The sequence below is a fragment of the Peromyscus californicus genome, unplaced genomic scaffold (assembly GCF_007827085.1).
Source record: "Peromyscus californicus insignis strain IS unplaced genomic scaffold, ASM782708v3 Scaffold_6__1_contigs__length_162567912, whole genome shotgun sequence".
Lineage (NCBI taxonomy): Eukaryota > Metazoa > Chordata > Mammalia > Rodentia > Cricetidae > Peromyscus > Peromyscus californicus.
In genome coordinates this window covers 4,251,943-4,269,695 of record NW_026294584.1, presented here as the reverse complement: position 1 = coordinate 4,269,695, position 17,753 = coordinate 4,251,943, and the positions used below count along the sequence as shown (strand labels likewise).

The 17,753-nt window shown below is 36.8% G+C and overlaps 1 protein-coding gene across 11 annotated transcripts in view; it reads left to right on the top strand.

Annotated features, from left to right (window-relative positions):
- The window catches only part of Magi2 (membrane associated guanylate kinase, WW and PDZ domain containing 2), a 1,438,220-nt gene that overhangs the window by 956,107 nt on the left and 464,360 nt on the right, over positions 1 to 17,753 (top strand). For all 11 annotated transcript variants that reach the window (XM_052720134.1, XM_052720125.1, XM_052720126.1 and 8 more), the window contains 2 exons: positions 1,403 to 1,613; positions 13,677 to 13,756. In XM_052720134.1, the coding sequence (XP_052576094.1) occupies positions 1,403 to 1,613; positions 13,677 to 13,756 (291 nt within the window). The remainder of the gene's footprint in view (positions 1 to 1,402; positions 1,614 to 13,676; positions 13,757 to 17,753) is intronic.

Sequence of the window (17,753 nt, the reverse complement as noted above, 5' to 3'; positions counted from 1 at the left end):
TACTCAGAGGCCAGAAGACTCTGTCAAGTGTCCACTCTAGCCCTCACCACCCTATTTGTTTGAAACAAGGTATTTCACTGGTGTTAGAGCTAGCTGGGTTTTTTGCTAGGGTGACTGGCTAGCAAGCCCCAGTGATCTTCCTGTCTCTGTCTACTACAGTGTTGGGATTATAGGTACAGTCCAGGTAGCAGGGCCACACCCAGCTGTTTATGTGTGACAGGCATCAAAAAATGGGGGTCAGTTTCCAACATATGTGCAGTCAGCGCTCTTATCCACTGAGCCATCTCCCCAGCCCCCATTTCTTCCCTGTATAAAACAATATATTTTTATTACTTGTGTGTATGCATGCTATATGTGGGTGATGGTGGAGGACAGAAGAGGGAATAAAATTCCCTACCCAGAAGCTGGAGTTTCAGGTAATTGTAAGCCACCTGATGTTGGTGCTGGAAATGGAACTCAGGTTCTCTGGAGGAACAGCAGGAGCTCTGACCCTCACAGGCATCTGTTAGCCACTGTTCATTTTTATTTCTAAACTTTATAGTCTTTACACACAAAGTTCCACACCATATTTCTTCATATATATATATGAAGAATATATATATATATATGAAGAATATATATATATGAAGAATATATATATATATATATATATATATATATATATATATATATATCAGGTTTAGCTTTTGTTCTATGAGTTTTTCATGGCTATTGTCACAAATTACTAGAAGTATTGTGTCTGAGCATTGTAAGTGCATTATATTCTAGCTCTGAAAGTTACAAGTCTGATGTGGGTCACCACAAACTAAATCAGAGTGTTGTTAGGGTTGGCTTCCTTCCCAGTGTCTCTCAGGAAGGAAGTAGTTCCTCACTTGTTCTGTCATGTAGAAATCACCCATGTCCAAAACCAATCAGATTGCAACATCTCCATCTTCTCCGTAGTCGACGGTTCTTCTTGTCTTTGCTGTTTGCCTCTTTGACTTTTAGGTCTTTTGTGATTATAGTGAACCCACTTGAATAATCAAAGATAATCTCCTGTCTCAAGGTCTTTTATTTAAAAATATCTGCAAATATCCTTTTCCCATACAAAGTAAATATTCCCCATGATCTAAGCATTAGGACATAAATGTCTTTAGATTATCAATATTTTGTCTACCACACCTGTGTTAAGAAAAGATCCTTATAGTTCTTCTCTCCTATTGAGTAAGCAACAGTATTTAATTGAATGGTAGTCAACAATAATGAATGAACAGTGAACTTAAATCAATGTACTGATAATTTTCATAGCTTTCTGCTATCCCTCGTTAGCTTTTGTAGTACTTAATCCCTGATGCAGTACATTCCATACTTCTTCACAGTTTCTATGGCTGGAGCAACTGACCACACGTTCTTCTTCTTGCAGAATCCAGTGAACATGAAGACAAAAGTACAGGTGCCTCAGGGGAGACACCCTCCCAGCCTTATCCTGCACCAGTGTACAGTCAGCCTGAAGAGCTAAAGGAACAGGTGGATGATACAAAGTCAAAAAAGCCTGAGGAGAATGAGGACTTGGACCCATTGCCTGATAACTGGGAAATGGCCTACACAGAGAAGGGTGAAGTCTACTTCATTGAGTGAGTTTCAGGCATTTCCTTGAACATTATCCCAAAGATCATAACAAGATGTTAATGGTATTACTAATGTAGATATGGTCAAAGAAACATGGGAGTATTATTATTTCTGCTAACAACTCAAAATGAGATATTGCTTCCATAGAGATAAGGATCCTAGATGACAGCTACTTATAGCAAAGAATGAATTAAACAACTATACTATACACTCATTACAATGGGATGTTAAAGAGACAAATCACCGTAGGTTATTATTTTCGGATAAAAAAGACTTTTAAGGCAGTGGTTCTCAACCTTCCTAATGCTGTGACGCTTTAATACACTTCCTCATGTTGTGGTGACCCCCAACCATAAAATTATTTTTTGTTTCTACTTCATAACTATAATTTTTGCAACTGTTATGAGTCATAATGTAAATATTTTTGAAGATAGAGGTTTACCAATGGGGCTGCGACCCACAGGTTGAGAAATGCTGCTTTAAGGGGTCCTTAAAAAAATGTTTGCCTACCTCCTTCATAGACATATATGATCTTCTTAGCTCTTTATTTCCAGAAATGGCCACCATTATGTTCAGGACGTAGGTAGAATGCAGTTGTTTCAAGCAAAATATTTGATGGTGACAAAAATCAAGGGTTTCAACAGTTGACTCTAAGGTCAGGTGTCAATAAGATAATTTGTATAACGATCATACTTCCTTCTAGTAAACTCCATTGTGTTTATTACCTGTCTTTATTAGTTTCTTTTGAGTGGTGGTATTGGGTGCTGTTTACCATTTTCTCATTTACCAAAGAAGTGAAATATTGATCATTAACTTACAAGTGATGCTCAATCCAATCTATTGTTCTTTCCAAACTTGTTTCTAAAATATTTATAATTCATATACTCTTTTAACAATATGTCCAGCTTTCATATTTGTTATTGCTATTAGAACAACTTTTAAAATCATAATTAATGTAATTGTCCATATTTAGCAACATAGAACATTATACATGTATGCAATGAATAATAATGTTATCAAGGTAATTAATGCTTCCATTCTCTCATATGATATTATTTGCATATGTTGAGAGCCCTCTGACTCTCCCTCCAGCTTTATGTAATCGATAATTAATAGCTGTAAACTGTAGATGCCCTATCATTCCATTCAGCAGAGTAAGTTTTTTAAAGAAACTAACATTGAAGGTCTTGACCCAAAATTAAATCATTGATATGAAGAATACAACTAAAATGTTGATTGGAAATAATAAAAACTAAAAATATTACAAATATCCATCAACTCATTCCCTCTGAATTATAAGAACTTCAAGGAAAAAAATAATAGAAATTGAAATTCTCAGTGTTGGGAGTAGATAAAAAGTACATATGCTCTGACTACTCAAGAAAGATATTAAAACTGTGTTCCCTTTCCCAACCTACAGTGATTTATAACTTAGATCTCCATAGGCAGAGCTCAGTTGTAAAATTGAAATGTTACCACATACCAATATTTAATTCTCACATGAAGCTGGAAACTTTGATACATGTGGCACAAGGAATCCATAATCAGGTAATTACTTGGTGCTCTGTTTGACTCCAACATGGATGAGAAACGCAGTGTTTTACTAAAATGTATCACTAACCTCTATATTTTGGCAAATCTAAGTTTATTTTTTAAAGAGTAAAATCTCTCACATGATTTTTATTTATATAATCAATGACATCTGTTATCAGTTGAAAGGAGGAAGTTAGATTTTGTTAAATATAACCAACTAAAAATCCTAGAAACATGGTTTTGATATTGATGAAAATATCATGACATCATTAAATACCATGTCAGACACTGACATTTAGAGCAATGAGGCTGATGTATTAATTATGTAACACAGGATAGGTAAAGATATGTGGGAATAATGAAATAAAATACATTAGCACAAGTTGATTAAAGAATCATTTATAATGTATCCAATAATGCAATTGTGAAAACCTTCTTGATTTGTGCTTATGAAGTGAATTTTGCTCTTTAATTCAGTCAGGTTTAGGGACTGTGAAGAAAAGGAACTTTGGAAGACATAAGCCATTCCCTGTTTATAGTAAATAATGGGGCTCTGTCTGGGTAGGAGAGGATATAACAAAATGATTTTACTATCATCCTCCTCGGTATGCCAGTATTGGTATTCAAAGACTCATAAAGTTTTTGTTCTGCTGTCAATCTTATTATCAGGTCAGGAAAGAGAGAAAATTTGTCCTAGACAGTAAACATTTGAATTTTATGATACTGTTTCAGTAAATGATAAGCGTAGACAAGACCTAAAGGGTTGTCTTACTTTTCTATTGCTGTGAAGAGGCACCACGGCCACGCAACCCGTACAAAGAAAGAAGTTATTGAGGGCTTGCTTACCGTTGAGTTCCTGACGATCATGGCAGGGAGCAAGACAGCAGATAGACATGGCGCTGTAGCAGTATCTGAAATCTTGTATGTTGAGATAATAACAGTGAGTCAAAAGAGACAGACAGAGCTAACTGGGAATGGCCCTGGAGCAGTAGCTGAGAGCTTACATTTTGGTCCACAGGCTAGATGCACAGAGGGATATAGTCAACTGGAAAAGGCTGGGCTTTTGAACCCTCAGAGCCCACCCCTGTGACACTCCTCCTCCAACAAGGATACACCTCCTAATCTTTCCCAAATAGTTTCACCAACTGAGGATCAAGCTTTAAAAAATTATGGGCCTATGGGAGCCATGCTCATTCAAACCATGGCAGAGGTTAAAGGGGGATGGGATGACAGACTTGGGAAGTTGCTCTCATGTAGAAAAGCGGAGCTGTCCTGCTATAGGAATTGCTCTTATAAAGACCCTCATCTCTGGGTAAGTTGGGAGTAATCTACGACAAAAAAAAATCCTTGGAAATAGCTGCTTATTTTTCATTTTGCTATATCATTAGTTCTTTTGAAAGAAGCAAGGAATTGACATTTTCATTATTTTACTTTGAGGTTTTTGTTTTTCATTTTAATCTTTTTTTTTTTCTGTGATGCTAGAGGGAAGGATCAATCAGAAATATTAGGAACCGAGATAGGTTTAGGTGGGACATTAAGACAGAATGCAGTAAACAACTCATTTCTATTGTGAAGAGAGAAGTGATATCAAGGCAGACCTGTCTAGGTTGTCAGGAAAAATGCAGACGTGTAGCGTGCAGGCTGAACTGACCCACATGGAGGCAATGTGGCTGTGCTGCTCCACAGGCCCGCCCACTGTCTGTGCTGCATTTGCTTCTGTTCTGTCTTTCAGTCCTCTGCAAAGGTTAGTGTGAATCCACTCCATGTGATGAGCTCAGGTACACAGGGAGGGACACGGAGAGGGTCTGCGTGTTCGTCGGTCCCTCACTTCCACAACTTCCTGCTTACTCCCGCGTTCTGCATTGCACGGTCCTTTTTTTTTTCTCAACTGCATTTGACAAAAATCAGCATTTCCACCTAATATTGTCATTTTGCAAGTACCTTTGCTGTTGATATCACAGGGAATTTGAGAAAAATTCTGTATTATAAAAATTCCCAGGAAACAGGCATATTAAAGACAGAGACAGGCAGGAGAAGCTGTTGGCCAGTGAGAACCTTCTGAAGTCCTGAGCTATGATGCTTCCAAGAGGAACCCTGGAGCACAGTTACAGTAACAGGAAGCCAAACAAGAAGCAGGGTAGAAATGCATGCAAATTTCTGATGGCTAATTAGCATGGGCATTATGTATAGCTTTTCTTTTCCTTGTGGGTAAGAACACTTCACATCTTTTAGTAATTGTCAAAAATACCAATTTTACATTCTAATCTAAAATGAATAGTTTATTTAAAGTGAAAATGAAAATGTCACCTAAATAAGTAAGCTCAATATTTATTCAAATATTTTAAAAGAAGAAAAGTAGAGTAATGGGAAAGAAAAGGGAAAGTAAAGAAGGAACATGTGATGAGTTGGGGAAGAGCTTCCCTTGCTAAGAGTTTGCCATCGGAGGTACCCTTCTTTCTAGCAGTGACGGACAGCTCCTGACAGGGACCTTTCCCCACCAAACTTGACTGAATTTTGTCTCCTGTGAAAATAAAGGTCATTATAAAATAGAAAATAAACAAGATTGCTATTTAAAATTGGTATATGCAAATTTACTTCTAAACAGAACTCAATTCTGAAACATTAATAAGTATATATAATTAAACACAGATATAAGCATTGTAGTTTTAATTAAGGTGACAAGTAATTCTATTTGTCTTCTGTGCAATAATGTTTGAATTTTTATATATTTATAAAATTTTATATATTTATTTTATTTCGTATCACAGAATGGCTTATAAGGGTCAGTCCTTTAGTTTATTTTTAAAAAATTGTGTGTGTGTGTGTGTGTGTGTGTGTGTGTGCGCGCACGCGCACACACACACACGACAAGTGCTCTAGTAGGCTAAAATAGGTCATTGGATCCTCAGGACTGGAGTTATATACAGTTGTGACTGCCAACCATGGGTGCTGGTAGCTGAATTCAGGTTCTCTAGAAGAGCAGGAAGCACTCCTAAATACTGAGTCATCTCTTTTTTTATTTATTTTTTTTATTTAAATAACTTTATTTGATTCATCCTTTGGTTGCACTGAGCCATCTCTTAATCCCCAAAGGTTAAGTCCTTCAGAATTTTGTATTTAGCCAGGTGGCAGTGGTGCACAACTTTAATCCCAGCACTTGGGAGGCAGACCAAGATGGGTCTCTGTGAGTTCAAGGCCAGCCTGGTCTACAAAGTGAGTTCCAGGACAGGCACCAAAACTACACTGAGAAACCTTGTCTTGAAAAACCAAAAAAAAAAAAAAAAAAAAAAAAAAAAAAAAAAAAAAAAAAATTTATATTAAAAAGATAATTTTGGGGCTGGAGAGATGGCTCAGCCGTTAAAGGCTAGGCTTACAACCAAAAATATAAGATAATTTTGTTGTTGTTTTCACACTGATGAATTAATGAGACATTTCTGTTTCCCACATTTTAAAGCTACTTCTTTAGATGAATTATAAAAGCAGATTTTTTTACTCTCTAAAATGACATTTTAGTAGGCAGAGTTATTTGATAAAGTACTTTCAGCAAAATGGTTTTAAATTATGAGTGAGTGTTAATATTCTCCCAAACATACTTTTTAATGGTAATAATGACTTATATCTGACAATTTTGAAGACTTACAAATGAGTTACATTGTATAAAAACTAGGCATTTCCTTGACTTAGCATCATCTTTATTAATATATTATCTTTATAATAGGCAGAACATTCATAATAAATTCAAATGAGAAATATGCAAATGCAATTTTGAATGATTTATCCTATAGTGACTGCCCATTTATTCAGGCTGTGTTTATATCACCTTAACAAAAATAGCTAATATGTTAAGCATTCACACTCTTCATTTAATCCTCACATTATGAATGTGAGGCTTACATAAATCAGTACCTACTTGCCAAGAAGCCATGTAACCAAGGAAAGACAGAGCCAGTATTCCTATTTAACAGTTATTTACTATAGACATGCTATGTGCCATGAACAATTTTAAACATACAGTATTCAAAAAACTAACAAGGTTCATGATTGCATGCAGTATAGTCTGTCTCCAGGAGCCTTGCTTTTCAAGGATCTACTGTGGTATCTAATTTGCATATAGCATCACATAGCCACCTTACAATGGGCTTGATTTGTCCTTATTTTATAGACAAGATTCCTAGGCAGCCTTGGATATAGTAGCCATCTCAATGTCCAATAGCTGTTACCCTGCAAAGCTATTCCCATTATTCCATACTATCCCAATATGTAAACAAACATTGACCAGAGTCAACTTTTATATTACAAACAGTTTTTGTTCAGTGCATTTCTTGACCAGAAATACCCTATCCCAGAGGCTAAATGCTCCACAGAGAAGAGTAGCCACGGGGTTAATCTCGATTGACATGCTTTGGGAACCCCATTACATTGCTTCTTTGTTGGGAGTCAGTTTAGTCAGTGACACAAAAGAGGGCTACGATTGCTTTGGGAAAAACAAAGAGGCAGCAAGAACCTGTTTGTTTAGTACCATCTTCAAGAATGCGGTGGACAGTGTGTCGTCTTAAATAATGCATTTTTCAATGTAGGGTTTTGAAGCTAGAATCACATATGTGAAAAATGTTATAGCAATAAATGGTTTTTAAATCTATGTCAGGGATGAAATTGTCTTTAAACTCTAAACACATGAGTGTGTGCGCACACACACACACACACTTTAAACTCTAAACAAACATGCACACACGCGCACACACACAGCAGGAGAGGGAGAGAGGCACACATACACGATGTTTCTTTTTTGTTGCTATTTCTGTACCTTGCTAAGTTTAAGTAAATCACCTTTAGTCATGTCCACCAAACAAGTTTTTCACTTGTTACTTAGAAGATAAAATACTTTGGAAATATATGGGAAAAAATATAAACTATTGTTGGCAACATCAGAACAATATTTTCTCTTCTAAGCTTGGTACACTACTTCCAAGCACAAAACTTGGATTTACTTTGTTATATCACTTATAAAAATATTAAAAGCACTTCATATTTTCACTTTATACCTATTATCCTCTAACTGCACAAGATTCTTGGTTAATCTCCAGTCAAAAAATAAGTATTTTAGACAAAATATTATGATATTTATATCTCTAATAGTGGAAACAATATTTTAATATAATTTCTTTTAAAAATGTTTGTTAAATTCATGAAAAGAAATGTGATATAAATTCACATACTCATTTTTATGAAAAATCATAGGAATATTATTTAAGAAACATCCCCCAAGTGTCATTGATAATAGCTTTCCACAGGTGTTGCCTATGTCTGAATATGAAAACTAGTGAAACTTTTAATAAATAGCAAAAATATCCAAAGTTAATTATCAATAACATATATCCAATCATTTACATATACTTGGTTCCTTTTGAATGATAATATAGAAGAAAAAGTCTTTGGGAAATGAGATAATCCTGAGATTTTTATTGATATGATCAAGGATAGAATAAATTTATATGCCTTAAAATAATTTTTGTTAGGATTTTAATAAAGTACATTCAACAGTCTATATATTTTTATTCTGAATCTATACAATGAGTACTTTTGAAACCTGAATGTCCATCATTTCCAGTGACTATTGACTCATTCTTTGCTGATCTTTTTCTAGAAAATGGAAAGAAGCATTGCATTAGCACACTCATCAAATTTAAATTGTAAAAGAAAACAGTTCCAAAATTCATCCAGTAGTGGAAGCATTGTTTTGGTCCAGGTGACGATATATAAAAAAATACAGAATAAAAGGAAGGAAATTGAACTGAAAGGGAATGGGAAGGAAAGCATGCCTTTAAATTCAGTTTTTAATGAGTTGCTCTTAAGGATTCATTCCTTAAAACAGGGTTTGTATTCTTACTGGAGAAAAAAAAAAGACATGTAAGAAATATGGAATGGGGGAGAAAGCATAGTATGAACTATAGGAAAATTTTAAGTTTTGCTTCTAATGAATACTGTGTCTGTTAATAGCATTTTTTCATTAACTTAAATTTTTTGACAGTGCATGGAATTGAACCCAGGGTTTTATACCTTCTCCACAAACACTTTACCACTGAGCTATAACTCCAACTATTATTTTAGTACAATCTTAGCTATGACTCCCAAGACCTAATATTCATATGCAAATTATACAAAGATGAGTTCTTTAAAGGGCTTTACTCTAGGAGGGGAAGTCTGCTTTGCAGAAATAAAATTTAATTTGCCAGTGACTTGACTAGAGAATCGAAGTTGGTAGGAAGAACATTTTCCTAGTGGGGTTACTGGTGCCTACTCACCCCCAGTGCTCTCTTTCACCTCCATGCACATGCAATTTAATATAGCAAATGCCCGCTGAGTACAAGGCAACCAGCCCTTTCAGGGGAATTTAGTGATTACAACCCTCAGACAGTATGAAAAGTTTTCTTCTAAATGACTGGCAGAAGATTGGACTAGATCCCTGATAACCACTGGAGGGAAGGAGAAACAGAAACCACACACCTCTTTCAGAAGGTAAAACACTTGGGTATACAATTCCCTTAGATCTGGGTTTACACCAGTCCTTTCCAGTCCATGGACTAGCCGTAATCTCAGACACATCACCCAGAGGCTGTCAACTGGGTTTCTGTATCTGAAAAATGGACCAAATGGGTTTTAGCCACAAAGGCTGCTTAGTAGCAAAAGGTAAGAAGGGAGAGGCGGTGTCTGTGGCTTTGCAGCACACAGGACTGCGGCTGTCGGTAGCTTCCTCAGTTGACATGAAGCATGAAACATGAAGTTTTGTGTGAGAAGATAAGATGTTGCTATTTAACCTGCTGTTTCATCAGCTTGGCAAAGGTTAAGCTCACAAGATGTGTGGGTATTCCCAATCCACTTGCAGGTCAATCTGTGTGTGTGTGTTATTACAAATTTAAACTAGAATTGCACATTTGAATGAAATTCAATGTTCTGGTTTATTATAGTCCTCGGTGTATAGTTTAACATTAGAGTTTGGGGTAGCTATATAGGACAAACCATGTGCTTTAGGTTTTCATCAAGGTTATTAAATATGACATCAACAGAACCTGAATAGCTTTTTGTGATAGTTTAGCTTCATCTACAGTAACATGTAAATCACGACATTACTGTCCTTCAAAGCTCCTGGAATATATGTTCCATTTACCCGCTAGAATAAGAACAGTTTCTGCAAATGGAACCTAAATAGGTCCCCCTCAGTTAAAGCAGTCTGAATAGGTCCATCTATGGAGAGCACAGACAAGATTATACTGCACTGGCATTTCCTTTTCATGTCATTTTGGTGGCACACATCTTGCATAGATACAGAAAATTGATGCCAAGCACCTGAATCTGCCCTAGCTAAGGAAGTGAAAAGAAATGCCTTCCTTGAATTTGAGAAAAGACAGCATTCAGATTGGGGTGGGGGGGGGGGGGGGGACTCTCAATGATTCCATTTTGTGCGGTTTCCTGCCCAACATTAAATCCTATCCTCAAATGGAATTATTAAGGTTTAAAATACATAATTTAAGGGAAGAAGGAAAGCTATTTAGTGTGTTGTCTCCCAAATGCATTAAAAATATCCCCTTTGTAAGACATCTTGGAAGAGCATGCAAATTACAAGCTGCTGAGAACCACTATTGAAAAATACTGTGCTGTGTCTTCATGTGATGTTTAAGACAATTACTGGAGGTAACTACTACCCACATTTCTTTCAGAATCATTTCTGAAGAACAGCTAAAAATACTGTTAACTATAAGAGACTCAATCTGTCAAAATGTATTAAAGTGACACACTGCTAACTCTAGTTCAACCTAAAAATTCATTCTGTAATGAAATGCTTTATATAAACTCAGAAAAGCTGGGACACTCACAGCTCTCTCCTAAATTAGCCAGTATTTGAGACTGAGCTAGTGTGGTCTAGAAATGGTAATTTGACTCCTGTGGAGTCACATTAATGGCCCCTTAATACATATCCATAGATAGATTTTCTTTTACGAATATTTCTAAAGAACCTAGAAATTACTTTTCTCCAAAAGGGACAAAGAATTTAGAAAAGCCAAATGTGGGTCAAAAGGCGAACATTTCTATCCCCTGCCTACCTCCCAATGTATTCCCCTACCTGATACAAACATGGATGGTAACACATATGTGTGCACCCCCCACACACACACATAGACACACACAGACACGTGTACTTTTCACTGAGGCAAGTGGTTCTCTTCTGTTATGAAATAATAATGGCACACTTACTGCCAGTGTTCTGATCCCCACATTCGGGATATTCAAAACCTCAACCTCCATTCAGAGGAAAAGAATGGATTACGTTGACATCTGGCTAGGACCAGATGAACATGTCCACAATAGTTCCAATCCTCTTGACTTGTAATGCGGCACCACCAGACTTCACAGACGTCAAATTGGGGGACAGTAAAAGCTGGCAAACTTGCTAGATGATTTATGTTTTGGTCAAATTACAGGCATTACCTGATTGAATTATTAGAGTTCCATTCAGATGCATCTATTGCCGAAGAGTTCATACAGCTGACGGAAGTTACAGTCAATATTTTCTCCTTGCCTCACAGGAATGGCAAAAGGAAAGGGGGATTTTCTTCAGGATCTGCATTTTCATAACTCACAGATCTTAATGTGTGTGCTGGTTAGTTTTGAGGATTTTTGTTGTGTTTTTGTCAACTTGGCATAAACTACAGTCACCTGGGAAGAGGGAACAACCTCAATTGAGGATTTACTTCTATCAGCATGCTCTATGGGCATTTGCTTGATTAATGATTGATGCGGGAGGGCCCTGGCAGCTGGAAGCAGTACAACCCCTAGGCAGGTGGTCCTTGATGTATAAGAAAGCAGGCTGAGAGCACTACAGAGAACAAGCTACTAAGCAACATTTCTTCATGGTTTCTGCTTCAGTTCCTGCCTCAAGCTCCTGCCGTGACTTCTCTGGATGATGGACTATAACAGAAATGTAAGCCAAATAAACCCTTTCTTCTCCAAAGCTGCTTTGGGTCATAGTATTTGTCACAGCAATGGAAAGCCAAGTAGGACACTATTCTCAAAGCAGGCGAAGGACGGCCATCTAGAAACTGCTGCTTGAAGAATACTTCGATGCACAGGATGGCTTTCCACAGGCCATCTTGGCTCCACCCTCCCTTTGCCCTGGCTTGAAATCTCCTTTGTGATATAGAAAACAGTTTCATGATTCTGTTAATGATGGTACTCTGTAGGAAATTTTTCTGATCTTTACTTCCAGTACATCTGATGGTCTAGTTAATGTCTGAGGCTCCGCTATAACCAGAAAGAAAAATATACAAAATGTGTGTCCTCCTGAACATCTTGATCTCCACGGATCTCATCTCCACTGAAGCACGCTGTGATCTGGGCCTTATAACTACTTAACCTGTTTTTTCACTCTTTTGTGTTTTCTTTCATTGCTCATTTGACCGTTCCTTGTGTAAATCTCACTTCCCAGTACCTGTTACTTTGTGTATTCTCTTCTTAGGCCTTCATAAATGTTAAATTCCTGGTTATTTGCCCATTGTCCCATGAGCTCCCCGGATACATCTGTATGGAGTCAACTTTTTATTTCTAATGGCCAGCTGAGCAATTGAGTAATCCTTGAATTATAATGCTTAAACATCACTGGGGTGCTTATCAATGACAGAGATTTGTACCAACCACCTGCCCCCCCCCCCCCAGACACATCATATTTCCTCTCCCCCACAAAGCCCAGGACTTGGTAGTTCAGGGAAGACCCAGAAGATATTGTTAACAAGTCCACGAAGTGACCCCAACACAAGGACCCAACACCCCTTTAAGAAAGTCTCCTCTGGGAACATTTCTCTTGATCATAGATTTCTGGACAAGAAAACATTTTTTTTTTCCTAAATGAGATTTTTTTTTTCCATTCCTAGAATTCCATTTCAAAAATTAGAATGCAGACATTTTTTAATCTACTGCCTTCCTGGCTGGTATAAAAGTATTTAGGAGTAAGATAGCTTAATGTGAGTAAATGAAATTGCTATTAATCACTTTTGGAGAAAATGTAGGAATCCCAGGAACATGCTGTAATGTGCATCACTTTTGTACTGCCTCCGCCAGCTCTGTAGCTAACAAAAACAATTGTTTATGAAAAGCGTGGTTTAAGATGAAAATACTGCTTCTGCAAAAGGCAGGAAACAGTGTCAGAGCGTAAGGACTCTGCTCTCCCCACTGGAGAATCCTGTATTTGTAATAAATTCTTTTCGCTCTGGATGAGTTCTGCATTTTCAATGAGGTTAACTTGGCAACATTCTAGTTGATTTTAATAAAAATAGCTGCTTTGAGGACAGGGAGCTGAGGTTGCCAAATTTACAGCCGCCTTGCACAATTGCTCTTACACCTCCTTCAGGGCCGCTTAGGACCAGTAAGCAAATTAAGGGTATCGATTGCAATTTTGTTGGGCTAACCGGCTTATTTTTTTCTTAAGGAATAAACTTGATTCCTTTTAGTATGTGTCTTTTCAGAGTGATCTCTTTTCTTTTCAGCCATAACACAAAGACAACATCATGGCTGGATCCACGACTTGCGAAAAAGGCTAAACCTCCAGAAGAGTGCAAAGAAAATGGTAGGTTATTAAGTTTTTATGCTTTTCAGCAGTGCACTTTGAAGATGTTTGTGAATTCTTAAAAGAGATTCTTATGTAAAAAGGCAATGATCTGGCTGAAACCTTTTCTAAATGTAAGATTTACTGCCAGGATAGGAGAGTGAACTCGGCGTTTCAGCGGGGCCATGTGGTTTACTGTCCCTCCCCGAGGAGATGCTGTAGAATATCATATCACCTCTCTGTCATTTCTGACGGTTCTCTTTGACCTCTGGCCTGACTTTCTCCCACCTACTAAGGACTTTTTGTTTGCAGGATGTCTCTCTGAGGATTCTGGTCGTTTAGCTAAAGTCAGATAGGATGCAAAGAGAAGCAATATTGTGAACTGTAAATAATACTTGATGTCCCCTTCAGAGGCAACAGCATTCTGCCAGTTAGCAAGGAGTCAGAGTTTAAAAGAAACATTTTATTCTATAAAAAGGCAGTTGAATAAAGCAAATAATTTCCTGAGTGTCCTAGATGATCCTTGCTCTTTTCCAGGTCCTAGTATAAATACAGAGGATTGCTTTAAAATGGACTGTTTGCATGTATGAGAAGAATTCTTTTAAAGTAGAGTCCTAGATGAATGCAAGCCTTGTTTTAAATTAGTAAATTACATAGATGAAGTCTGTAATTGAGGATTCTTGTAATTTCTAAAAAATATTTGGTTAATGTTAAAATGAGTTCTTACCATTTGTTTAAATTAAATAGTAGCTTTCTAGTGGCTTATTATTTGACCATATTCACAGCCTTCTTCTGATCAAACTTTTAAAGCCTGTATGGAAGCATATATCACTGATGGGCACATAAAGTTGACAAGAGTGATGGAGAATATTTAAACTTTTTCAAAGTTCATTTTAAGTTACTAAAAAAATCCCTCTAATTCTAAGAGCTCTTTTCCTTTAACAATAACTCTAACTTCCTGAAATAATGTTTTGAGGTTCCTATATAAAAGCAGGATAAATATACTACCAAGTTAAATTAAAAATTAGAAAATTCAGTTTTATGTATAGATAAATGTATATATAATCAATGTAATCAAATCTATATTTAACTTTCTTTTTATAGTTGTATCTGATTACTGTTTCAGAACATAACTGTGTATGGATGTAGCCTATAGAATTAGTATACAATCTGGCTTTTTAGCACACTTAGGTTATATCAAATTGACATCACTAAGACATGTATTGCAAACCTGTGATAGGCTGTAAATTAAAATTACCTTATGTGTTATATCAAAGAGTTACAATTTATTTTGTCATAGATGTGTAATCTTAGTATATTCTCATTAAAATGAATCTAACAATTTTAAGTTATGAATACTGCATTTCTCAGCTTTCTGGCCCCTTTGAGTTGTCCTTTTCATTTACTCTGCATCCTAGGAGACATGTACAAACAATATTGTGCATTTTACAATATTCCACTGTTAATTGTTTGAACATCTATATTTATCTGTGTTATCTGAACGGTAGAGGTTCAAATACAATGTTAATGCTTAAAATTGTATGTCACTGAAAAATGAGGTCTAGAGACCACTTGGTCAGAGTGTCTCAGTGCTGGTCAGTTACTGTTTGTCTTCATTTTCTACAAAGTAATTCATAGACTGGGATGCTGGACAATAAAAGTCACATTTATTTCATTTGAATGCTGCTATTCTGGACACACAACTTATGTTTTCTTGCCAAGAAAAGTGCTTTGGGGTAATACTTTTTCTTTTGTTTTATTTTTCTCTTCTTTAAATAACATGAATTACTACTGAGTGTGTAAAATGTTAACTGATTGCTTTGGAGGATGCTGATTAAGTCAATTGTGCATCACAATCAGTTCAGACACACGAAGTTGATATAGTAATGTTCTGAATTCTAGAATGTGTAAAATATGTATAAAAAACTGTAGGTCTTCGACACGGTGATAGCTTTCTCCAACTGAGACACCCCCTTCCTCTGCCAGGCAGAGAAAGTCACTGTCAGTTGCTTTAATCCAATCTAGAATGGAGCCAATCAGAAGTTGGATCGTGCTCTGTGAGACACAGTCCATCTCTGGTTTGTCTTCATTCTCTGGGTATTTGTGTGCCAGGGTTTTCAACTAACAGCCTAGTGCAGCTTGGCAAACACTGTCTGAAAGCAGCCAGATAGTACGTATTTTAGGCTTCAAAGGTCACCCCAGCATCTTCGCACCTACTCATTTGACTTCAGCAGTCAAAGTAAACATATGAAGGTCATGATTATGTTCCTAGAAATCCTTACTTGTAGATACAGAAATGTAATTTTGTATGCCTTCATGGAACAAAATAATCTTACTCTTTTTCCTTGACTATTTAAAATATATAAACTTTACTCTTAGGTAACATAAAATTAAAGGTGGGCTAGATTTGATACCTAGGATGATATGCATTTTAGTCAATTTCGTCACCGGGCCCTTTCTCTTAGCAGGTCTTGAACACTAATATTTTAAATGTTTCATTCTCAAAACTGTGGGAATGTAGATAATCTAGTCTGTTTTGTGTTCTGTTTTGCTTTTCATTTTCAGGCATTTTAGCTGAGCTTGTGTGTGTGTGTGTGTGTGTCTGTCTGTCTGTAGACCCTGCAGTTGTCTGAATTTGACAACTGTTGGGGGTTGTCTGGCATTTGGAGTCATCTGTTTATATTCCCTGTGTCATCACTACAGTCTCTAAGGATTCCTAATCAGTGTGCTCATTTCCCTCACCTCCATCAAAGCTACTCTTCAAAAATCAGCTCTGAACTTAGATTTTTAAGATTCCTCAGGTCAATATGAGGAGCTGGACCTCTTCCTGAATCTCACCAGTTTTCTCTGCTACACAGAATTTTCAACTTTCTATCCAACCTGCAGCCTGCTGGGCACACTTGCCCAAGGATAGCTATAAACAAATACAAAATGTAAACCACTCAAGCATTGTATGAGAACTTTTGTGAGGGTGTGTGTGTGTACGTGTGTGTGTTAGAACTTGATTGAGTACATTTCAAACTTGAACTTTTTGAGTGACCATATCATGTGGCACTATCAAAAGTTAGGTTGTACTCTCATCCCTTTGATTTTTTTCAACATTTTACCTAGATTTTCACCTAAGTCAGTCCTACCTGGGAGGGGAAATTTAAGTCCAGTTATTTTTAAATGGGGGAGAGAAACAATCTCGTTACATAACCTAGTCCAGACTTGCCTCAACTTCACAATCCTCCTGTCTCGTCCTTCTGGGTGCTAACGTGGTAGGTGGCACCATAGCAAGTCCCTGAACCCTCAAGATTGAGTGCTGTGTGTGTGAATATTTGCTGTGGATCTGTTAATACACACAGCTCCACATCTTTTTACATAGGTGCCTAACTTCTTCTTGGTTATAATTGGAAGTTCAGTGAAAGAAAAATGGGAGGAGATCTCAACTGACTCAAATGATCCTTATTGAGAGAAAAAAGGCCAAGAACATCTATCTCTCCTTGGTATCAGGGGAGAAAAGGTGGTCTGATTTGAATATGTATGAAATGAATACTTTTTCTGTTTACAGGAAAGCAATCACTTGGCTCTTTTAATTTGAAAGCTAATACACCCACTAAACATAAAAGCAACTCCCTTCTCACAGTATCATTTAAAATATCAAAGTCATTGTGCCCTATGAATCTGTCATAGCTCTGTACAGTTTGGGAGTTTTAGCACCAGTTTACTTGGCAGAAAAAAAAGTCTCCACCTACTACTGGATTCTAATAATAGAATTTGAGGGAGTGCTATTTTGTAATCCAATATAGTCGTATTTAAAATGCCACAGGGGGGAAAAAGGTTAACTATTGAATAATGTGGATGCAAAATTGGTTAAACTATGTGTAAAATGCCACCACATTTCACCCTCAGAATCATCAGTGTTGTGCTTCTCCTGAGACACTTTCAATCATAGTCCTTCCTATGGTGACAAATCCCACAAGAATCATCAAGTGGAAGAGTCTGTTAGAGACTGGGAGATAAGTCAGTTGGTAAA